This window comes from Eublepharis macularius, chromosome 17, assembly GCF_028583425.1.
Source record: "Eublepharis macularius isolate TG4126 chromosome 17, MPM_Emac_v1.0, whole genome shotgun sequence".
In the NCBI taxonomy this organism is placed as follows: Eukaryota; Metazoa; Chordata; class Lepidosauria; order Squamata; family Eublepharidae; genus Eublepharis; species Eublepharis macularius.
Window position 1 is genome coordinate 23,488,226 of NC_072806.1, and position 25,332 is coordinate 23,513,557.

General features: G+C 41.7%; 1 protein-coding gene across 2 annotated transcripts in view; it reads left to right on the forward strand.

Moving 5' to 3' along the window:
- Window positions 1-3,852: 3,852 nt before the first annotated feature.
- Window positions 3,853-25,332, forward strand: part of RABEP1 (rabaptin, RAB GTPase binding effector protein 1) — an 87,105-nt gene continuing 65,625 nt past the window's right edge. For both annotated transcript variants that reach the window (XM_055001415.1, XM_055001416.1), the window contains exon 1: window positions 3,853-4,036. In XM_055001415.1, coding sequence (XP_054857390.1) covers window positions 3,991-4,036 — 46 coding nt within the window. In that variant the 5' untranslated portion in view covers window positions 3,853-3,990. The remainder of the gene's footprint in view (window positions 4,037-25,332) is intronic.

Genomic DNA, 25,332 nt, shown 5'->3' on the forward strand with positions numbered 1-25,332 from the left:
GACAGACTAACACAACTACCCATCTTGATCTTATTATGTTCATGTACTGGTATATATTTATTTAGTACATTAAAAAATCCCACCTTTCCTCCAAGGAACTGAGAGCAGTGTACATTGCCTCCCCTACATTTTACCCTTACAATAATCTGGTGAGGTAAGTTAGGTTGAGAGAGACTGCTGGCTCCATGTCTCTTTTTCATAAAATACACAGGGTGTCGCTGGAAACTAATCTCAGCTATACATTTAATATCTATTTATTTTATTTGTTTATATTCTGCCCTCCCCACATCAGCAGGCTCAGGGTGGATCACAACCAAGTTTAAAAACATATTTCATCATATATACAATTTAAAATCATAAAACATCCCAATACATAGATTAAAATACATGTAAACATATTCACACACACATATATGTGTGTGTATGTATGTATGTAAACACAGCTGCACATAATCCAGACGACCCCGTTTAGCCAACTCCAGAGTATTTTTCCAGGGATGTATGAGAGATGGAGGTGTCACTAGTAGGGAGGGCATATACTGTGCTCCCCTGGCTAGAGGGCACTGCCCGGCATCAACCGTATGCCTGGCGGAACAGCTCTGTCTTACAGGCCCAGCAAAATGCTAATAAATCTCGCCGGGCCCTGGTCTCATTGGCCAGAGTGTTCCACCAGGCTGGGGCCAGGACTGAAAAAGCCCTGGCCCTGGTCAATGCCAGGCGGGCCTCCCTAGGGCCAGGAATCTTTAATAGATGCTTATCGCTAGAGCAAAGAGTCCTCTGGGGTTCATATGGGGAGAGTCGGTCTCGCAGATACGCCGGTCCCAGTCCATATAGGGCTTTATAGGTTAGTACCAAAACCTTGAACCTGATTCGGTACTCCACCGGCAACCAGTGCAGCTGACGCAATACCGGCATTATATGCGCACGCATCGGCTTTCCGGTGATGACCCATGCTGCTGCATTCTGTACCAGTTGTAACCGCTGGATCAGGTTCAGGGGAAGCCCAGCATAGAGTGCGTTACAGTTGTCCAGCCTAGAGGTGACCATTGCTTGGACCCCTGTAGTCAAGTCGCGGGACGAGAGATAAGGGGCAAGCTGCCTGGTCTGTTGAAGATAACAGAAAGAAGACCTGGCAGTTGCAGTGACCTGATCCTCCATTGTCAAGGAGGAATCCAGGATCACCCCCAGGCTCCTAACTCTCGGAGCTACTTTAAGCGCCGTCCCATCGAGTGTAGGAAGCCAGGGTCCCGAGGCTACATTTTCACGGCTCAAGTGCAGGATCTCCATCTTCACAGGGTTCAGTTTCAGCTGACTTTGCCTCAACCATCCAGCCACAGCTTCAAAAGCATGCTACAGGACAACCGGAGCTGATCCAGGCCGTCCATCCAACAACAGATACAGCTGGGTGTCATCAGGATATTGGTGACACCCAGGCCCGAAGCTTCACACCAACTGGGTGAGGGGGCACATATAGATATTAAATAATAATGGGGAGAGCATTGCTCTCTGCAGCACACTGCATACCAGTGGCCTACGGGATGATAACTTCCCCAATGCCACCCTCTGTCCCCGATTTTGGAGAATGGAGACTAGCCACTGTAACGCTGTTCCCTGAATTCCCACATTGGCGAGGCGGTGGGTCAAGAGGTCATAATTGACCATATCGAACGCTGCTGAGAGATCTAATAAAATCAACAGCGCCGATCCGCCTCAATCCAGATGTCTGTGGAGATCATCTGTGAGGGCGACTAGCAATGTCTCCACCCCATGTCCTGGGCGAAAGCCGGACAAGAAGGGATCTAGGGCCGAGGTCGCCTTCAGAAAATTCTGCAATTGTTTCTCTGCCGCCCGCTCAATCACCTTACCCAGAAACGGGAGGTTCAAGACCGGGCAGTAACTGAGCGGGTTAGCAGGGTCTAGTGATGGTTTCTTCAGAAGGGGCCGCACCACAGCCTCCTTTAATGCTCTTGGAAAAACTCCAGAGCTCAAAGACAAGTTTACAATCGCCTCCAAGGAACCCCGTAATCCGTCGACACTGGCTTTTACCAGCCATGACGGACACAGGTCCAGGAGGCATGTGGTAGGCCTCACCACCTGCAGAATCCTGTTCTCCTCCTCCTCAGAAAGAAGGCTGAAATGATCAAATATCTGCCCCGAAGACAGCCAAGGGGCCTCTAGTGCACGTACTGTATCAATTGTGGCTGGTAGGTCGTGGCAGAGAGACAGGATTTTATCAGCAAAAAAACTCACAAAAGCCTCACAGCTTATTTCTGAATTCAAATTTTCCCGGTCTCCACCTGAATGGGAGACCAATGAACGTACCACATTTAAACAATTTGCTAGCTGATGCAATGGAAGCTGCATAATATTCCTTCACAGCTTTCACTGCCATCTCATAGGATTTCATAAGCAATCTATAAGATGTTCTTGTTCTTTGCTTTGTTCTACAGAACAAAGCAAACTACACCAGGATTTCACCTAATGTCCTGAAGAAGCTTCTTTCCATATATGTGTGTGTGTGTGTGTGTGTGTGTGTGTGTATCATGTTGTTTATAGTCTGCCTTTCTTACTAAGACTTGAGGTAGATTACACAGCGGGAGATATAGTTACTGTGTTTTATACGGCTATATTCATGTTACTAGTATGTATTTAGTACATTTTTTAAAAGTATGTGTGTGTATAGAGAAAGAGAGAAAGAAACATACATTCTGAAGAAGAGTTCTGGAGAATTCAAAAGCTCACACAATGTTATGTATAATTAGCTAATAAAAAGTATGTGTATTGTGTCCTGGTTTTGGCTCAGTCACCCAGATTTGAACTTAAGGCTCTCAGATAGGGATGCCTGTATTAGTGGAGAGTGCCCTCAAGTCACAGCTGACTTATGGCGACCCCTGATGGGGTTGGGAAGAGACTTAACAGAGATAGTGTCCCACTGCCTGCCTCTGCAACCCTGGTCTCCAATGGAGGTCTCTCATCCAATTACTAACCAAGGCCGACCCTGCTTAACTTCTGAGATCTGACCAGATTAGGCTCCTCTGGGCTATCCAGGTTAGGGTGGGGTTATCATTATTGTAAACAGAAGGCCAGTGGTGGCACTTTAGGAGACTAAACATTTATTCCAAAATGAGCTCCCTTCTTCAGTTAATGATGCAGAGGAGTTAGCCGTGTTAGTCTGTGGTAGCAAAATCAAAAAGAGTCCAGTAGCACCTTTAAGACTAACCAATTTTATTGTAGCATAAGCTTTCGAGAATCAAGTTCTCTTCGTCAGATGCATGATAGAGACATTTTTGACCAGTCTCTGTATCATGCATCTGACGAAGAGAACTTGAATCTCGAAAGCTTATACTACAATAAAATTGGTTAGTCTTAAAGGTGCTACTGGACTCTTTTTGATTTTTCTTATTCAGTTAACTTCACTGAACTCTTCACAACTAGAATAAACGTCGTTCTTCTCTGAGGCGCCACTGGACGGGCTCTCTGTTTCGTTCCGACCGGAGTCCATTCCAGCGCTCTAGCCACTTCACCGTATTTTCTCCTACAGCTTTATTGCACTTGTTATATAGTTTTATTATATTTGAGTGTTTATTTTAAAAAAATGTACTCTTGTCATCTCGGGCTTGTTCTGCTCGCGTTGTGTCTATATCATTAAAAAAAATAGGTATAATCCTTAATTTCGGCGCACGGCTTCGTGACGCCTCAGTTTCAATTTCGCGCCCTCCCCGCCAACCCGCCTCATTTCGCTCCTTCAGCCCCCCGCCGCTCAGCAGCCCTGGCGCATGCGCAGAGCTCCTCTCCTTCGCCCCCTCCCTCGCGCGCGCTCCCTCTCGCGCTCCTCCGCCCCCTCCCCCACCGCCCGCCCCTTCGCCTGTCAGGATGAGGCGGCCCAGGGCCGGCGGAGGCGTCGGCTGAGGCTCCGGCTCCGCGTTCCCCGCTCCGGCGTCTGACGTAGCGGACCCGGCCTCGGCGTGACGGGGACCAGCCGGCTCGGCCATGGCCCAGTCCGGGGCTGCCGCCGCGGCACCCGAATCTGCAGACGGTGAGGAGGGAGGAGGACGAGGCCTCGCGGCGCGGGGGTGGGAGGGGACGCGGATGGGGAGGGAGAGTCGGCCCGAGAGGAGGGGACTCCCTCTGCGCTCCCCAGCCCCGCCCTCCTCGTCTCTTCCGAGCCCCCCCCCCCCCGCCCACTGCAATGGTCTCTTCTCCTCCCCACCCATCCCCGCAGTTTCAACCCCAGGACCACACAGCAGTGGGCCCCCACTCCAGTGCTTTGCACCCCTCCCTTTCCCCAGCTTGCTTCCCCCCCTCCAAGCAGCCCCCTCCTTATATTTACCTGTTTAAAATGTTTATTCTGCTTTCTCTTCATGTAAACACATGGGGTGGGGCTTTCCCTATCACAGACTCCCCCCCCCCAATATGTCTAATATTTTACTTTCCTCGGTTCATGGCTCCCCCCTCTTTTTTAAAGCCCTATCTGAAGAAGGGACCTCTGATTCTCGAAAGCTTGCACCCTGAAGATCCTCTAAGGCTCCGCTGGACTCTAATCCTCCTGTTCGACTGCAGACCAACACGGCTACCCACCTAAAACTCCTCAAGTAGCTTCACTCCCTTCCCTCTGGCACATTCTAGTATCTATTTGGATCAATGAATTCTCTTCTTTCTTTTCAGTGCCCCCCCCTTAAAATCATACTCTTCCCTACTTTTGCCTTCCTCTTTCACCCCATTCTGTTTCTCCCACTTTCCTCCCTTAATATTTTATTTACCTCATTTATAACCTGCCCTCCTCACTGAGACTCAAGGTGGATTACAACATTTCTTCCCAGCTTTTACCTCTGTCTCTTTCAACCGCTCTTGTAGCTTCTCCTCCCCTCTACAGAACTCCAGTTTTTAGTCTCCCCCCCTACTGTTTTTCTTCTTTCCATTCCTGTAGCTTCCCCTTTCTTTAAGCAGATTGATCCCTCCATGTAAGGACCTTTCCCTGCCTCGACAGCCTCCTCCATCTTAACATTGCACTCTTCTTTGCTTTTGCCCCCTTGCTTTCAACTCCCTTCTAGCTGCTCTTTCTTCTTCTATCATAGTCGTTTCCCCAGCAACCCTTGGAATTAGGTTTTTCCCTGATTGCTTTCAGCCTCCCACCTCAATAACTTTACTCCCTCCATTCACACTTCCCTTCCTGTTTCCAGGTCCTACTTACAATCTTTCCCATCGTTCTCCACAGTCTTAGCCCTCAACTCAGTATACTTTTTCTTAGTTTATCTGTGTCACTCTCGTTCAAACCCTGCCCTCTCTTGTAGTCCCCCCCCCCCGCCATTCCACAGTGCTCACTATAGGCATTGTATCTGATCCAGGTATTTCTCCCTTCACCACCGCAATCCCCCCCCATTACTTTTTTCCCATTCTTAATCTACTTTACTAACTGCTTTCAAAGTGAGAGAGGTCCATCTCTTCTCTTAGTTCCTCTCCTGCAGTGGCCACTCCCCCCTTAGAGCTAAAACACAGGAGATAAATTACACAAGGACGCTCAAGTGAAGGGAGACCCAGTGTTAGCTGGGAAGCCAAGTTCTAAAAGACAGATTGAAAGGCTTTGTCAATTTCCCCTCTCTCCACCAAGGTTGCTCCTCAGAGGGTTTGTTTATTTCATCTTTGCCTCCCAGAAGGGGAGGTGAAACTGACAGAGCCTCAAGGGAGGTGAAGATGAAATAAACCCTCTGAAGAGCAATTTCAGTGTCTCTGGAGAGGGGAAATTGACAAAGCCTTCCAATCTGTCTTTTAGAACTTGGCTTCCCAGTTAACATTGCGTCTCCCTTCACTAGAGTGTCCTTGTGTAATTCGTCTGGTGTGGTTTAGCTCTTATAGGTGAAGGGATCTCTTCTGATAGCCAATCATATTGTACAGTTTTCACTCTGCTCCTTCTCTATTAATCCTACTTCAGTACTATTTTCTTCCTTACTTAAGAACCCCTCCGATCCATGTAGTCTCTTGTAGGCCTTTCTTACCCTAGTAGGTTCTCCTCTTTAATAATCTGCTCTCTGCACTCCCAAATTCTTCCCTGTTCATGAGGCCCCCTTCCAATACATTTATTTCCTGTTTTCCCTGATCCATTTTGTTTCTTATTTATACCTTTCTCCAGTGCATTGCCCTTTCCATTGCCCTTTCCAATTGTTTCTCCCAGCCACCTGGTTCCACTTCTCCTTTTCATTCTTGATAGACAGCCCAGCCCACTATTCTATTCTATTCTATTCTATTCTATTCTATTCTATTCTATTCTATTCTATTCTATTCTATTCTTCACACACACCATATCTGGTTATTATTCCCAATCACAAAAGTTTTTTCTTTTACATGGCCCCCAATCTTATCTCAATAGCCTAACTTTCAATAGCACCCCAATAGCAAAATTCCCTATCTCAGTAATTTCCTCCCTTTTGCATCTCTTTCAGAACAAACTTGGTGGTTCTGCCCTTTCCCTTCCCCAATATAATCTTTCTGAATAGTTCTCCTTAGACTTCCCCAAATCTTCACTCTGTCCCATACTCTGTGCCCACAAAATCCTTCCCAGTATCGTCATGGAACAGGTTTTATTTGCCTGCAGGTGCATAGCACCTTATGGATTTGCAACGTATTGCTTATGGTTTATTTCTTTCCTTGGCTCAAAAGGACCCCTCAAAAAGGCATGTACCCTTTCCTCTTTGCAACCATACACTTGTGTACAGCCCAATGGGATGATAGAATAATCTCCCAATGAACCACTGGGAGCCTCTGAGGGATGGGAGATGTTGTGTTGCTTGGTCTCTTTAGTGATATTTCAGGCTCCCTCTCTGAATTTTAGCTTTCTTTCAAAAAAGCAAAAATAATCAAATTGTTAGTCCTTTTTGCTTACAAAGGTATAAATGAAAATCTGCAGGTAGTATTCTATCTATTTCACTAGAAATCAGTATGCTCCTGCCTTCCAGTTTCCTGGCCAGTGCATGCAAAGTCAAGCAGGTATTTGTTTTTAAATTTTATAAAACTAGATAATTTCAAACATTCTGGTACCTATATTTAGATTCCAGCTATTCTGTGTTGATTATTCCTGCTCCCACCCCCAGTGTACCCTCACTACAACATTTCTAGCTGTGGAACCCCCTTACTGCACTGACTATCTTCCAGCCTTTGTCCTTTTGCTTTACAGCCTGGTGGAAAAGGACTTCCTCCTACCCATGAGAAGTTTCTGACAAACTTTCATCCTTCTGTCCCTGCTCTCCCTTGTTTTAAATGGAAATAACAATGAGCCACTTGAAAAGACTATGTGAGGAAGGACAAGAGAGGCTATACAGAGCATGCTCTGTATAGCGTCCCCAAACTGGATCGTTGTTGTGGTATATTTGGTATGCCCTTGCGACACTCATGGATCGGAATAATCTTTTCACTGTAGCAGCTGAACTAGATTTTTTTTCTTTTAAAAGCAAATCAGTGTTTCCTGCATTATTAAAATATGCCCCTTAATCCTGTAAGACCATCAGCTCACTTTCCTTGTAGTATTCCACAAGGCATAACACTCCTCCCATATGAGATTGGTGACTGTCTCCTAGAGCTCCGTGAAATGTGCAGTAATCCCTCTGATCCTTGAGATTCTAAAGCAACATGCATAGAGACCTCAAAATGATGCAAAAGGCCCTGTTATCACTGTGGAGCAGAGACATACCCTTACAGGTCCAAGTGCCTGAGGAAACAGATCATGTTTTTATATTTTTATTATGCATGCCTGATTATCTTCAAGCTCCCGTTGGCTTAAATAAAATATCAATAGTACCTTTGAATATCATTAGATCTGGGATGGATATTCATGTTACCATGTTGCAACATAAGCAACAAAGAGTCCTGTGGTATTTTGAAGACTATCAAACTCAGTGTAGTCTTAAGTTTTCATTAGCCAAAGCCTTCCTGTTTCATCAGATGCATGAAATTGTCACTTAAGTAGACAGATACATGTATTCTAAGCCTATTTACACCAGTAGACTTAGAGGGGTGTAACTCTGCTTAAGATTGCACTGCTAAACCGTTAAAGCCAACATTAAATCTTTGCTTCAAAATGTATCCATCTTTCACCCCACGTCCATATAATCCTGTTGCTTTAGCTCTGAATCTGTGGCTATGTAGAATGGAGCACCTGTACTGAACAGACTAGTAGTCTGTCTCATCCAGCATCCTGTTTCACATTGACCAGCCAGCTGCCTCTGGAAGGTCTACAAGCAGGGCATGGTGAACAGTGCTTCCACCTGTTGTTGATTCTCCCCTCCAGCAGTGGTATTCACGAGGATTACCGCCTCTGGAGATTTAGGCATTTTGGTTAATAGTCCTTGATGGACCAATCCTGTGTGAATTTGTTTGGGTCCCTTTCAAAGCCAAGTAAGTTGATGGCCACCGCTACATCCTGTGGCAATGAATTCTGGATGCCAGTTGCTATCCGAGTTTACTTTTGTCTGTGCTGAATCGACTGCATTAATTTCATTTGGTGTCTCCACATCCAAACATTATGAGCGATGGAGAAAAAGTACACCCTTTCTGCTTCTTTCATCCCATGCATAATTGTATAAATGGCTATCCTGCCTCCCACCATCTTTTCTCTAAACTAAAAAAGCATCAGATTTCTTAGCCTGTCTTCATAGGGAAAGTGTTCTGAACCCTTTGATCATTCTGCACCTTTTCCAGTGCTGCAACATCCTTTTTGACATACAGTGACCATAGATCTATGCAGTGTCATTATAATACTGGCTTTTTGTTTGCAGCATCCATAGCATAGAATTTGTCTTTTTCACCACTGCCATGCACTGAGTGGATTTTTCAATTATCTGTCCACCACGATCCCCAGATTTCTCATCCATCACTAGTTCAGACCCTTTCAGTTTATATTTAGTTAATATCCTTTTCCCATTTGTACATCATTTTATAAATGCGCATACCCATTATTCAAGCAGAATGAGCATCCTCAGTTACTTTCTTCTATGGTTTCCAAACACTGTAGTTTTAAATATCCTTGCGTTCTCTGCAGCTGCACTTTATCCCTTATTTTTTAAAGTTATGGTTGACTTGTGTGTCTCTGGAGAAATCACTGGAGCCATCCTGTAAACAGAACCTACTTGGAGTTAAAAAGAGGGCTATTTCCCTGCAAAGAGTGAGACTTTAATGCTCAGGCCTACATGTGAGTAGAAAGGAAGACAGCCAGCCAGTGTATGGATTCATGTAACTGCCATGTGGTAGTGGGACGTTCATTTTGTCAAATGAAAGGACAGTTATTTAAGCTGGGTGTGACCATTGAATTGGAATGTGCTAATTCAGTGAGATTAATGTCAGTGGGGATTTGTGTGTAGGAGATGTTTGGTATTTTTGTAAATCACATTTTTGTTGTTGTCACAGGCCCTAACAAAACCACAGATGAATGTTATGTTTAATTTATGTTTTTTTTTTAAAAAAAACAACCTTGTATCCTACTTTATCACCCATATTGGGCTTTTGAAGTGGCTTACAATAAACAGCACAAAACCATTCCAAACATGCAATGCAGTTAAATTCGTGCATGCTGTGCGAAACAGTAATATTCAGGAGAACCTTGTTATAATGGAATCAGAACTGTATTAAGATGGAATAGTCCAGAAGAACATCTTCATATGGGAATGGGTCTGTATCCACTGCAGTGGTTATTGTTGATTATCTATTATTGTAGGTATCATCTGGTTATTACTCAATTCTTACACTTTGTAATCCCACATTCTGCGTTGTTCACACATTACCTTTGCCTTAGGCAGTTTGCTGTTCTTGTTTGCATTGTCTTTTAATTTTGCATCCTTGTTGCATTCTTCATTGCAAGCCTTGTGCTATAAGGTTACGTTTTTTCTTTTTCTTTACTCTGTAGTTCGTCTCGAGTCTTAGTGAGAAAGTTGGCTATAAATAAGACAAATAAATACATAAAAATAGAAATAGGGTCAAAGCTCCGTGAAACAGCTCTGAAAAAAGCTGGGGGTGAATTTACCAGATAGATTTGTTCCCCCCCCCCTCAAAGGTAGGGAGTTATACTCTAGGTATACCTTCTCCAGTGAAATAACAGAGCAGAATCTCATCTGCAGATCATAGGACATGATAGTGAAACATATACAGTAAAGCATTTTTTAAGATATATCTTCGACTGAGGCTGTTCATTTAAAGGTCAATACCAGCCCTTTCAGTTAAGTACAGAAACAGCAGCAACCGTTGCATCTCCGTACAATAGATGTTATATGCTGCTCCTGGCTAAAACTGGTCATGAATCTAGCTGTCACAAAGTGGATATTCTTCAAAAGCAGTTCTACGGAACAGTGCTTTGCAGTAATCTGAACTAGGAGTTACCATGGCACATAGTACAGGGGCCAGGACTCTAGAACGGAGTGCATGAGGCTCACAATACAAAGCTGGAAATAGGCACCTCTTACCACTGTTGCCCCCCAAGAATCAAGTAGCAACATAGGGTCAAAAGCTTAGAGTTATGTTACTGGTGATACCAATCATGCCATAGTATACGGATTGAACAGATTCTTAAGGAATCTGCTGAGGAGAGAGGGCTAGATGGCACTCCAGCCAGGGGATGCCCAGACCTTGCTGTTATCTCATTTAGATGTACTAGTTCAAGATATAGTATGTCTTTGAAGAATGCAGAAACTGCTGTCTTGATCTAGGAATATTTACTTGGCTAGTGAACATACTGATTGTGCTAATTTGAGAGGCCTAATGTCAGAGGAATTTACTCAAGTGGTTGAATGTGTGTGCATTAGGAATGATCCTATGGAAAGAAGTACTTTTTGTCCAGTACATTTAATTACAATGCAGCCATGATGTTAATAGTCTTATCATATATGCGAATTAATACTGTAACGTGAATATTTAAAATTTCTCACCTGAACCTAATTAGGCATGTTGAACTGAAAGCCTTTATTGCTCAGATTCAAAACCAAGCAGAAATAGCTGAATTTGGAACCAAATTAGAAAATAAAATGATTTGACCGTTTGGTTTTCAGGGGTATCTGCTAAGAGGTTCGGACTGTTTACACAAAAGCAGTCTTTTATGCAGATAATCATTGTGAGCTTTACTCATACAGTCCTGCTTCGTATTCTTTAAGCTTCAGAAGTTTGGCAGGTGCTCATGTGAGATGAAGATGATGCCAAGGCTATGGAATTCCCTCCTATCAGGCATGTTTGGCTCTATCCCTCTTAGATGTGCATTGTAAAGCATGGGACAGCTGAAATGGGATTGTAAATCAACCTTCTTGCATGGCTATCAATTGATTCAGGAGCACTTTATTTCTGTTCAGCAGGAGAACAGCTGAAAGAAGGTACTTTAAATAGCATTTGTGAATTAGGCCATAATATTTAGGAAACTGGGCCGTTTCCACACTGCTTACCTTGTTCCGGAAAACAGCGAAATCTTGCGAGAAGACGCTGTTATCGCGTCTTCTCGCGCGATAACAGCATCTTCTCGTGCGATTTCGCGTGATAACAGCGTCTTCTCATGCGATTTCGTGGGAGATTTCGCTGTTTTCCGGAACAAGGTAAGCCGTGTGGAAACGGCCCTAGTTAAGATCATTCGCTTTTCTTATGGGCTTTTCATTTGGTTTAAATCTTTCCTTACCTTGTTAAACTGAATTTTAAGTTGAGTTTTATTGAGAGATGGGCTGTGGCTCAGCAGTAAAGCATGAATTTTGCATCCAGAAGTTTTCAGGTTCAGTCACCATCGTCTCCAGTTAAAAGTAGGTGATGTAGAAAAACCTTTACCTGGAGACTGTGAAGAGCTTCTGCCAGAGTTAACAGTATTGGCCTTGACAGACTAAAGGTGTCACTTCCTGTGCTTGTGTGTTATTTATGTTGTTTCTATTTATTTACATTAGTTATAGTCTACCTTTCTCACTGGGACTCAAGAGCAGATCTTGCATAGTAAATCAAGACAGTCAACAGCATGGGACATTCAGTAAATAATGCAATAGGACTGTAGAAAACTGGAACCAGCCAGAAATCTGAAAACAGAACTGAAACAAAGGAGAAGTGTTCACACAACACGTTAAATGGTACAAAAATATGTAGTAGGATCCTACTTACAACAACAGGCAGTATGAACTATATACAGCAGTGTAGACCACAGACCTGAACCCTTTACTGAAGTAACTTTGTGATTGTGAACCATTTTGATATAGTACAACCCTGTTACTTGCACAGGCTGAGATTCAAAGTGCAGGGTATAAAACAGTGAACCAATGGACAATGCAGTAGGACTAGTATTTACAGAATTAGAGAATAATGGGAACAACAAACTGTCTAAAGTAAAATATAAATATTACAAAAGGTGGATTATAAAGTATAAGGTAGCAATAAATGCGGGTGATACCTGCCATATTACAGTGGATTACAATCCTGTTCCATTATAAAGGTGGCTCCTGAGTGGTTACATTCTACAATAGTTCTGATCTCTATTTAAAAATGTCATCTTGAACATTACTCTTTTGCATATTCTGGGGAATAGCGTACCATTGAATTTGGATTTTGTTCTGCTTAACTTGGAGAAAAGCTGGAGAAGACCTGGGAGGTGTTCAAATGTGATATGATGCTGTGGGAAGCAAGGGGGAAAACCTCAGTTCTCTTCATTATAGAACCTTGGACAAATAAGCCATGTGGAAAAGGTCCACAACACAATAATAATTTTGATCAGTTATTGAATCGTGGTGGTGCTAAATGCAGTTTTCAGTATAAAGGGAAGAGCAAAGCTGTTTTTGTGTCTCCTGGCTTCCTGTATTCTTTTTAACCCTTGGAGGAATGTAGGGGGTTCAGTGCTGCATAAAGATCTTTCCTAGAGGCCTCAGGTTATAATGTTTGATAATTCTGCTTCACCAGTGTTCAGTGGAGAGAATGAACATCTTTTTCTTATTTTTGAAGTATAGTTAAAGGTGTATTATCCATTACCACCAGTGTTTGTTTCAGAATCCTTTACTGTTACTTCCCACAATATCAAATAGATGGTGGCAGCTTGGCAATGCTCCTTATTTTTATTGGAGGGGGGCATCCAAGATGTTTGTTCTCTTTGAGATGTTAATACTATGTGTAATATATGTTCATCTGTGTCAGCCGATCTCCAATAGGATCCTCCACATAATTCTAATTTTGTCATGCTTTTCATTCAACTGACCTTTTGGATATGTGTACCAATGAAGCACTTAAAAAAATTATATCATGTTCAAATATTATTTTTATTTCAGGCTTCTCTCCCCCGCACCCCCATTGCACCTTACTGGGCAATGTAGAAGCAGTGAATTTAAAGATTGCTTTGTTTACTTCTGCTCTTCATTCTAATAATAATAATAATAATAATAATAATAAATATGCTTCTCAGATTCTGATACTCACCTTCAAGCTGCTGTCGAGCTCCTTGGATGACTTTGGACTTCTATATAGGAAGGGCAGACTAAAACTTGAGAGGTAGATTTGTGAGAAGGAGTTTTCTCACCAAATTTAGGACAGTATGTTCACTGAGCAAAGAGAAGCGTAAACATTTATCTAGCATATGCTACTACAACTGTGTCATTCTCAGCACAGAGGAAGTTTCTTGTATTTTTCACATTTCCCACAAAAATAAAACCCCTAATTTGGCAGAAAAAAACAATTCAATTAGAAATTACCAGTCCACCTTTGTGTGTCTTCCAGGAAAGAGAGACACAAATGTTAAAAGTTGTCCAGCTCTGTAATACTTGAAATGAACTGTATAAAGGAAATACACAGCAAATATATAGAAACATACAGCAAAACTTCACTTTAAAATTGCTTTCATGGTTCAAGCACTTTTAAATATTTAAAAGAGAATAGCAGTGTTTTCCCTTGCCTGCTCAAAGACCTGTTCACCTACTTGTTTTCCATATTTTGCTTATTTGGGGCTATCTTCCTGATGTGGTACACAACATCATGTTACCATAAGTATCTTGTTGCCTTTACGAAAACATTTATACATGTCTTAGTAACAGAAAAGTGCTAATTTCTGCATGTTATGGCCATGTCAGTGCCATTCTTCCTTCCCGTAGTCCCTTGCAGCTGCGAACTATCCCCTCTCAGGCATTATGCAGAGAAAGTTTATGCTACTATATAGTTGGTTAGTCTTAAAGGTGCTACTGGACTCTTTTCTGTTTTGCAACTACAGGCTAACACAGCTAAGTCCTCTGGATCTCTGCCATTAGAGAGCTTTTTCAGACTTGATATATTGCTGAAGCATTAAGCTATATATGTCAGTTACTGATTTTAAGCTATAGTGATACATCAGTGGCCTCAGAGTTTTGTCTTCTGTCCCTTTACTTTGATTTATGTGTCTGTGGAAAAGTTTGGCCTTGGTTTTGCCTTAAGGGCATATCTGCACTGCAAATCAACTTACTTCTTCTTGGTATGTGTTGGGTCATTGCAATTGGTTGGATACCAAAGAAGCACAAATTTATTAGTTTGTGAATTGGGTTTCATTATGAGAATGTAGTAGGGCAGTGATGCAAAAGGAAAAACTGTGTTGTCGCCTTCTCTCCTACCGGCCATCTTTTCTGATATGTGCTTCACCTGTTGTTATGTAGTATACATGTAAGTAGTATACATGCAGAGAACGTAGAGGGGGAACAGTGAAAGGCAACCACTTTAAGCACTATATTGTATTTTCACAGTCTGTAGATTTTAAGCCTTGAGGTGAAAAAAGTAACGTGAGCTCTTGTACCATCCACCTTAGCAACACAGTGGAGATTAAATGTAGGCTTGTGTTCTTTATTTTCATATCCCCTCTCTCTCCTGGCCAGAAGGAAAAAGCTGCCAAGTATTTATAACCTGTACCTGGTTCCAGAATGTGCACTTTTTCTCTGTTTCTCCATGTCTAGCCTTCAATTCTCCACTTCCAAGACAAAATAAGATTGGCCATTTGACCTGTAAAAAGAGATTTGGTCAACTGATCAAATATTGTCAAACAGTAGGTAAAGGTAAAGGTAGTCCCCTGTGCAAGCTCTGAGTCATTATTGACCCATGGGGGGACATCGCATCACAACGTTTTCTTGGCAGACTTCTGTTACGGGGTAGTTTGCCATTGCCTTCCCCAGTCATCTACACTTTACCCCCAGGAAACTGGGTACTCATTTTACTGACCTCGGAAGGATGGAAGGCTGAGTCAACCTTGAGCTGGCTATCTGAACCCAGCTTCTGCCAGGATTGAACTCAAGTCGTGAGCAGAGCTTGGGCTGCAGTACTGCAGCTTACCACTCTGCGCCACAGGGGTCAAGGTTTTTTCAAAAGCTAAAATAATTAAAACAACAAAAACTGCACTTTGTCAACTGATTACAAATTACAAAACCAAAGTAGTTACCTGTTAATTTTAAATAATTAATTAAATATTACTTATTGTTAAGTAAGCTTTCTATATATGTCAAATATTCACCAGACACTTCTCTTTTGCTTTTGTCTTGGGATACCAGGTGCAGCCTATGCTTATAAATGTTTTTAATAAAAGGGAATTAAAATAAATTAAGTAGCAAGCTAGTCCTTCTTCTGGACTGGAGGAGCTTGGAGTTCTAGCAAGCAACCAGCAGGAAGAACTTTGTTCCACTGTTAGGGCCACCCCCCCCCCTCCAGACTCCTATACACCTACCCACCAGTATCCCTAATTCTGAGGTAATACAGCTGCCATAATCAGCAGAGCCCCCTACTGGCCGGGCAGACCTTGGTTCTCAACCTTAGTGCAATTTTCAACAGAGGAACTGTGGCAACTCCTGGTTTGCCCAGACTTGCTTCAGCAGGGAGTGCTGTGGCACTGAGATCTAGCATGGCTTCATATGACTGCCTGGAAATTGAGAGGAAAAGGTTTATAGACCCTAAGCTATTCAAGGGCAGTGGCTGATACTATGCTAGCATTTAGGAAACCTTCCACAGCAAGAATATATAATTCTTCCTGGAAAGCATATGTGAGATGGTACAGAAGGAAGCACTTGGATCGACTCAATCCAAACCTAACCCAAATCCTGACCTTCCTCCATGATAGTGTTGATCAAAACTGAAAGCAGCCACACTGCAGTGACATGGGGCAGCATTGGCAACAATCTTCCCTCATATCGACAGATTTACAGTATTTAGACACCCCCACGTAATCTGATTTTTCAAGGAAGTATCTCCACTTGGTGCCTTGGTCTCCTAGTCGAGTACCCTCCACTTGGTCCCTTGGTCTCCTAGTTGGAGACCAAGTTTTCTGGTGTTTGAACTTTTACGATGGGTACCCTTCAGATGGTTAAGTATGAAGGTTCTCTTTCTGATGTCTGTCACCTTGGCCAGAAGGATGTTGGAGCTTGGTGCATTATTGGCTGAAAAGACTATGCATCTTCCACAAACACAAGGTGGTCCTAAGAGCATATCTTCACACCAAAGGTAAATACACATTTTCTTTGTTCACAGAAGATAAGGTTTCCCTTCCTGTATGTTTGAGGGAGGAAAAAGTGACACACGCTGGACCTGTGAAGAGCCCTGAGGATCTACATCTGGCGCTTAACACATTTTCAGAAATGGATTTCCTCTTCATCTTAGTCAGTCTACTTCATAAAGGGCTGAAGATGTCTAGAGCTTCAAGAAGCTAAAACCTCAGGCAGTGCATTATTCAAGTATCCCAAGCTAGTAAAATCCAGATACCTGCAGAGATTACTGTACACTGTATCCCAATGCAGCAGTGGGTGTTCAGGCTTCAGTTGAAGTGATTGGCAAGGCAGCCATGTGGTTCTCTCTCTCTACCTTCATTAAGCATTCCAAATTGAATTCCCTTGACGCAGCAGATGCAGCCTTTGGCAAGAGGACTCTGCAAAATGTGGTTCGTGTGGAGTAATATCTCTGCTAGCCTGACAGGGGGTACAACTAATTTTTAAAGTCCCATGACAAGATGCTCTTCTCCTCAGAGTAAGAATGGAACATTGGCACTTACCACGAGGGTTCCTTCTGCTGTGAGGAAGGGAGGGCATCTTGACCCACTCCTGTCATTAACGGAAGGAATAATTCAGTTTTTCTTTTCCTCTTCTTGATAACTTACTGTTTCCAGTACAAGGTTTTCTAATGTTTTACAAGTTGAGCATTACTCAAGATGTTGCTTCAGGAGTTACCAGACCGAAGCAACAGGTGACTCCCACCCAGCAGACAGAAAGTTTGAATTTTGGTTCTTCTCCTTGATATATAATCAACCATGACAATACTGCTTCTCTCATACACTTTATATCACAGTGATTGCTGGAGCTGAATCTGAATTCAAGAAAAAATGAAAATGTCTCATTTTGAACAAGCAAGTAATGGGCAGGGATCACATCTCTGATGGTTGGTTCACCAGATTGCCACCTAAGCATCTTTTTATAGTACAGGATATGAAATAGGGAAGCTTCGTCTCCCCCCCCCTCCCCATGCATTTTATTCTTCTCATGTGTAGGCAAACAGTGTAACTTATTCATTTGTAACACATCTTTCATCCCAAAGTGGTTTACATCATTTTCCTGTCCTCCGTTTCATCCTCAAACAACCTTGTGAAGTAGATTAGACTGAGTTTGTATGACTGTCCCAAGGTGACCCAGCAAGCTTTCATGGCCAAGTAGGGATTTGAACCGGGGTCTCCTAGATTTCTAGTTCAGTGTTCTAACCACTATACCATACTGGCTCTCAATTACTACTAAGTAGTTGCATGGCAGATGTGGTGTAACATAGACATGATGCCTCCTTTCCAGTGTAGTGTAGAGGATGATCTATGTGGAAAAACAACTTGCCTGAGCCATTCTGGAAGTTGTTAAAGAAAGTGCTACAAGTTTGGAAAGCTGCTTTTGATGTGGCATCAGGGAACACTATTCAAGTCTGTCTTCTGTAAACACCAGAGTATGCTATTGGGCTTGCTACATCGGGCTGATAGAGTGGATGTACATTGAACAAACCAGTATTTTGGATTTGGATGTTGCAAAACATAGCTAAGAGAAAGCACACAGTAGGTTGGGCTTGGACCGTGTGTGATTGCCCTAACTTACAAGACTGTTACATAATGCCACTTGGAGCTCTTTGAAAGACACATAGGGTATGTTTAGTGCTGCTGTAGTCAGTCAATCTTTATTACGGTCATAGACCACACAATAATAGCATACAAGTATGTTTAGTGATAATACAATAAACTTTAAATTCAAATACACATCCTTTACATGTCAGCTTGGAAAGTTAACAGCTTGATATTAGGAGCCCAGCTATATAATGATGTTGAAGCATTGAGGGATTTCCTGTCTTTTATCTGTTGGTGATTTTGCAGCTGATAGATGTATTTTTTTAGGAATGCCAAAAATGATATTTTCGGCTTCTTCATTCCTTTACAAGGAGAAGCATTATCTCTGTTTACCCATGCCATTTTGTGCTCACTCTGTGAGTGTGATACTAGAAACAAAGACTGTTAAACTATGTTCATGTTCCTAGAACTTTAAGTTTTATGGGGCGTACTGTCATTTTAAAAAAATCCATAGCCTCTTACACATTTATACCATGCTTTTGTATATCAATAAACAGTGTGAGTTGGGCTTGCAGTGAGCAGCCCTGTTTACCCTATTCCTTGGCAAATTAATTCCTTAGTTTGAGTTGCAATAAGACAATTCCTTCTGGGCAAGCTTCTTGGAAACCAATAAAATTTGCTGAAGAACACAAGTGCTGTGGGTGGATGGGAGGTGGAGCTGCTCATATTTCACTGGAAACCTTATTCTCACTCAGTGCTCAAGACTTATACAAAAGCTGCATGTTCAGAGTTGAGACTCTTCTGAGCCAGCGAAACAAATCCTATGCAGTGAGTTGCTCAAATTAAGTACATTTGTGTAGTATAATTTTGTTTTGAAGGTTCATGGGTCCATTCCCCCCCACCCCCGGCACACACACACATAATCACAGGGACTGAAACAAAGAAGCAAGGATTGGGATTGGAAATGGGTTAATTGTAGAGGAGGTTGAGGAATGTTAGCTATTGAAAAGGGGCAGGGGAGGGTGTTGAAGACCTGGTCTCTTTTACTGACCTTCTATTGCACAATTACCATTACATTTCCAAGTAGTTGTTAGTTAAGTGCCAAAGTCTTTGTTTTTTGCAGGATGCAGACTTTTGTGTCAAATAGCAATTTTTCTGATGGTCCAAAAAACCCCATTCATACTGCAAGTATACAGAGCCTTAGCATCCAGTAGTTTAAAGAAAATCTTGTAAAGATTTCAGAACAATTCAATGTACATGCACGTTGAAGTCAATGGTTTCTTTGCACTGAATGATTTATACTTGTGAATAATCCTGCCATCTATGCTACCAGTGTTTTAATACTTCAGTGCTACAAAGAAAGGATTAATATTTCTGTTAAATTATTCCAGAAAGTGTTTCATATGAAATTTATTTGCAAAGAATTTCTGGGTTTGGAATATTAATTGATCCGGCTAAGCAAGTGTCAAGTGCTGCTTTTGAAGAAGAGGAACATAAGCAAATTGTTGGCCCCAGATGAAACATTTTCCCCAAACTTATTTTATTCATTCTCACCCTCTTATTTCATTGACAAGTAAAAATAATGCTCATAAAAGCCCCTGTCCTCGTTATTCTATTTGTTGTAGTATAGATTTCAGGTAATTACAATAATAGTTGTTTGGAGACTAGTCCTTTTAAGGAAAGCTAGTATCCTGAACATGTATTCTCCTTCTGTATAACTTGTAAATAAACTTTGCAAGGCAGTATGTTCTTTGCTTTTGTTTCTAATTAGTCTGTCTAATGACCTGGAACAGCACAATGCAGTTTGTACTGGCATGCATGAACCTAGGCCATTCTTGTACTTAAAAGTGCATTCTCTGCCTTGATGGTAGGATGGTTGAGTAGAACACAGTTTGAGTCTTCTTGATCAGTGGGTCCCATGGTATTTACTTGTAAATTCCCATCCTTAAAACTCTTTTACAATCCAAGGTAGGAACAAAGGTGGTCCACACTATTGAAATGGAAAGAAATTATCCACTAGTGTATTGATATGTTTGTAACTTTCTGCATTGTGGTTTATGATCATTTGTAACCTATAGCCTTTGGGTGAATCCTGTCATTTTACTGCCCTGTCTATATTCCCTATCAAGTCCTTGAAAATACCTAGACAGCTACATCTAGGTCTTGTGAGATAATTATAGTTTTTGCTCGCATAGAGCACAGAAGTCATGGAGTGGCTTTGAATCACCTGACTTTTCCAGAAATTCCCTTTGAATAATCTTTGAATAGACTATAGGCCAAAAAATAACGAATTGAAATTAAAATTAAACCCTGACAAGACCGAGGTGATGCTTGTTGGGAAGTCAGATATTCTGAAAGACATTGTACTCCCCACTTTCCATGGAGTTTGTTTGACCCTCGCTGATTTGGTTAAGAGCCTAGGGGTTATACTGGATCCAGCGCTACTACTAGAAAAACAAGTTAAGGCAGCTGCAAAAAATGCTTTCTACAATCTCACTCTAGCCTGGAAGATGGCTTCTTATCTTGACACAGCCGACCTGGCCCCCCGGATTCATGCTATGGTAACATTAAAACTTGACTATTGTGATGCACTATATATTGGTCTTCCATCTAAGTTAACTAGGAGGCTCTAATTGGTGCAAAATGCTGCAACTCAGCTGTTAGCAGGAGCAAGCAGGAGCATGAACATCACTCCCATCCTGCAGTCACTCCATTGGCTACCTATCAGCTACTGTGCTCAGTTCAAGATACTGGTTATTATTACATACAAAGCTCTTCATGTCCTTGGCCCGACATACCTACGGGACCGCCTCCCTCCCTATATTCCTCCATGGCAGCTTCGCTCGTCCGAACAGGGTCTCTTGCAGGTGCCAGCCTGCACATGGGCAAAATCAACTGCAGCCCGTACATGGGCCTTCTCTGTGGTGGCCCCTACCCTATGGAACAGCCTGCCTGAGGAGGTCAGGAGAGCTCCCACTCTCTTGGCTTTCCACAAACAATGCAAAACTGAATTATTCAAAAAGGCTTTTTTACTCAGATAGGAGGGCGGTATTGTAGGGAGGGGGTCTCGGATGTTTTGCCAATGAGTTGGGAACCATGGGCTCTACCATTATGTTGCTTTACATATCTGTTGCTTTGAATATGTATTCGTATGTACTGCTTGTGCTTCATGTTGTCTAATGTCAATCCTAGAATGGATTATGTTCTGTTTCAGCAATCCTTCAACCCTGTATTGGATCCTTGCTAATGCTATGTCTCTGTAAACTTGTATTCATCTGCCCTATGACATCGTTTATAGAAATGTCCTTGACACTGTATGGAAATGCCTACCCTTGTCCTCGCTACTGATTGTACTGATCTCACACTATGTAATCCACCTTGAGTCTCAGCGAGAAAGGTGGACTACAAATAAATAAATAAATAAATAAATAAATAAATAAATAAATAAATAAATAAATAAATAAATAAATAAATAAATAAATAAGCAAGTTTTCGGAAGTCTGTATGAGAAGGGAATAAGTTCTGGGGACTGGGGTAGGTAGGTTATCCTTGTTGATCTGTTGCAACAAAAATAAACAGGAGCCTTTGGCATGGTGAAGGTTAATAGATTTACTGTGGCAAGCTTGTGGGTAATTATACAACTGCCAAGCATGCTGCAACAAACCTATTAGTGTTTGAGTCTTTCAGTTGCCACAGGAAACCTTTTTGTATGAGTATGTGCATATGAACCAAGATATACATTACATTTACATTATGACCCACTTTTTGGCAATCTTTGATCTTCCTGCTGTCTTCCATTCCCTTATTTCATATCTTCCCATTCCATTATGTCCTATAAGATTGGAATTTGCTAGGTGAAGGCAAATTAATATTTCTTTTTAACACATTGCAAAATGAAGGTGGAATACAGCACAACTCCTGGCACAGCAACATGCTAGGACTGAACTGAAATAATATACTATGCAATCAATAAAGCCATACAGGATGAAAAAGATAATGGCCTTCTAATAATAAGTGGTAGCTTTTGATTATTAAATTGAAAATTAACTTATATTCCAGTTTCTCATGGTTGCAACTTGAAGATACTTTATGTACACTGACTTATGGCAACCTCTGGCGGGGTTTTCATGGCAAGAGACATTCAGAGGTGGTTTGCTATTGCCTGCCTCTGTATGGCAACCCTGCACATTCTTGGTGTCTCGTATCCAAGGTCCAGCTCTCCTTATCTTCCAAGATCTGATGAGATCTGGCTAGCCTGGGCCAATCAGGTCAGGGTGATATTTGTCTCATGGGCGCACTTTTTTATGTTTTGGTGACATAGAAATGAATTCATTTCTATTTGAAAGACAGGTGATTTAGCTAGTTGTCATTCCTAATTCGATTACCAGTATACCATTAGGAGTGGGCAGGTTTTGAGATAAAGAGGATATAGTGGGTGACATCCACTCTACTTCTTTGGTTCCCTGGAAAATGATAGTAATGCTCTGCAGGGTTGTTTGATGATTCATTGTGCTTAATCTGCTGTGTTCAATGAATAATTCATAGCGTCCTGATCTTGTGGTTTTGCTTAAGGAGAAGGAAATATACTATCTCAAGCTTTAAAAGAGGTGGTCTGGGCTCTGAAAATAACAAGTAGCTGAGTCGCTCTGCAGCTGTATGGTTGTTCCCCTCCCCAGCCTGCTGCTATTGAGGTGTCATTAAGTTTGGGGGACAGTAGTTTTCTCAAGCCAGACTATAAATCTTACTACTGTGTTTATTAATGTTGGGGAAGGAGGAGAACAAATAATTGATGGCTCAGCATGTGGATGTAAGATTGTTAACTGCTTTTAATAAGCCATAAGTTTTACTATGTGTTGTATCTTGCTTGCTGGTCTATGACCATAGTAATAAAATTTGATTTGATTTGATTTGATTTAATAAGGCTACATTTAGTGAAAGTTGCAAGAGCAATGCATTGTTTATAGGTGCTAAGAACTATCAGTGCTCATGTATCATATTAACATAGGATACTGCTCTGGGCTGCAGGGCAAGGTGCCCTGTTTGGTTGGGAGCTGCATCCGGAGAACAAGGCTCTTAATTGTGGTAGCAGTAGCATTGCTCAGCATGTTTCTTGTGGTAGGGGCATAGAAGCTTAAAAATTATTCTGAGATTGTGACTTCTGACAGGTGCATACCTTAAATTAGCTTTCATACAGTCACTGATCTCAAGGTGATTGTGCCCCCTGTTCTCTCCTGCCCTTAACAAAATGCAAAGAGTAACACTAATTTCCAAAATAACACTAATCTTACTGTGTACAAATGTATGCTGCGTGATCAACTCTTTCCTGAACACCTTTGTTCATGCAACCTACAGACCATGCAAAGTCATACCCTGCTGTAGTCCCATTCGTATTTATCTGGTATAAATGGTTTGTGCTACAGAAATAACCTTTGCAAGCATGGATGCAACCTTTTGTGATCCTAATTGTTATTGCCTTCTTTATATTTCATTATCTTCCTTCTCTTTGCCCTTTCTTAGCATCCCTGTAAACTGGTCAGCCATTGTTTCATGACATAAAGACCTATGTGAGCTTTTGTTTTACAAAAACTGCTGGAAGCCATGCTGGTCCATCAAAAAGAAAAATGCAAAAAAAAAAATACCCAGCAGTGTAATATTTTGTATTATGACATTTTTCTTTATGATTTAGAATCTTGTGAGTTCTAAGATTCCAGGACATCAAAGCTATTTGTAAAAGCATGTTTCTAATTAATGGTGGATATATTATTTACCTGCCTTAATCCAAAGTAGAATCCCATGGCAGATTACAGATCTAGTAAAAACAATGGGCACAATTCATCTCTCCTTGAATTTTATTGATTCCAATGGGAGAATTACAGGTTTAGAGAAAAACTTGAAATGCTCTGGGTTGTTGTTTTTACTTCAAGTTAGAATTAGAAATGTAAATTTTCCAGAAATTTGAAGCCATGGGGAAAAAATTGGGGGGGATCTCTGAGGAAAAACTGAAACATATGCTTTCTTTCCTTATCAAATTTAAAATTTCATTTAGTACTGTTAAAGCAGTCAAATGAATAATTTATGTTAGTATATACAGCTGTACTATTTGGCATATTTATTGAATTTAGAAGTTTACATGCCCCCATTTTCTAAGTTTTTGCCCCAAATTTTGGGAGAAATTTCTCTAGTTAGAACCTAAATAGGGGGTAGCTATGGTTCTGCAGTGGAGGAAAAAGCTTGAGCTCATTGCTAGACTTTCCTAGTCATTGAAAGAATTTAGGTTTGCATAGAATTTTTTTTTTAAGCAACAAACTGTCTTTTATTTGTATCTAGGTCATCGTAGTAATTGTTCACATCCTGGATCCACAGATAGGCTTTCAGGACATAGAAATGGTGAAGCCAGCTTGTCAGTTTGATAAGACTTATGCTTTTATGCTTATTTCTACTAGATTTCTGTACAAGTTTTTCTGCTAAAAATGGGAAGAAACACCCAGTCCTTTGGCCATGGGACACTTTGGCCATCTGTCCCACAGAAGGTGTTGAGCAGTGAACCCACAGGGTACGTTGATCCCAGCAATGTGAATGCCAACTCTTTAATCGATACACATTGAACTGATGTTGATTTCAGATGCATGAAATGAGCATGCAGTGCAAGTAAGTGAAGCCAGTGTAGAGAGAATTTTAAATGGAAGCCTGAATTCAGATAAGTAGTTTATTGGCTTCGTGGGTCCATGAACTGCTTTACATGTTAAGTTGGAAATGAAAACTTGGTGGGAGAAGTCCGTCAAGGGTTGACTAGCCATGGTGACTAAAGGGAAAACTCCATAAATAGATGCAACAAGCCTTTGAATGCCATTACTAGGAGGCCAGCATGAGGAGAAGGCCTTGACTTCTGTGTCGTCTTTATTTGGTCTGCCGGGACAACTGGTTGGCTGCTAAGTGAAATAGTATACTGGGCTAGGTGGTCTACTGGTCTTATCCAGCAGGCTCTGTTTGTGCACTTATGTTCTTAAATGGCTGTTTGAAACATCCTCTACTTATGGTACAAGGTGGCCTCGATGTCCTTGTCCTGTAAAATCTCTCCTCTTCATACCTGTCTTACCTACCTATCTTTCTGCTCTTTTGCTTTGCTGCTTGTTTCGATTTTGGATTTACTGGACAGTTGGCCGTGCGACAACCTGTGCAGTTTGCCTCCCTCCCAAAAAATTTAGTCTAGGAATGAGAATTGGAGATCACACTCACAGAATCAGTTTTAATGACTTATCTCTGACATCAGCTAGATCTGTGAAGTTTCCAAACTTCTCTGAAGGGCTTTCAGATGGATTTGCTGA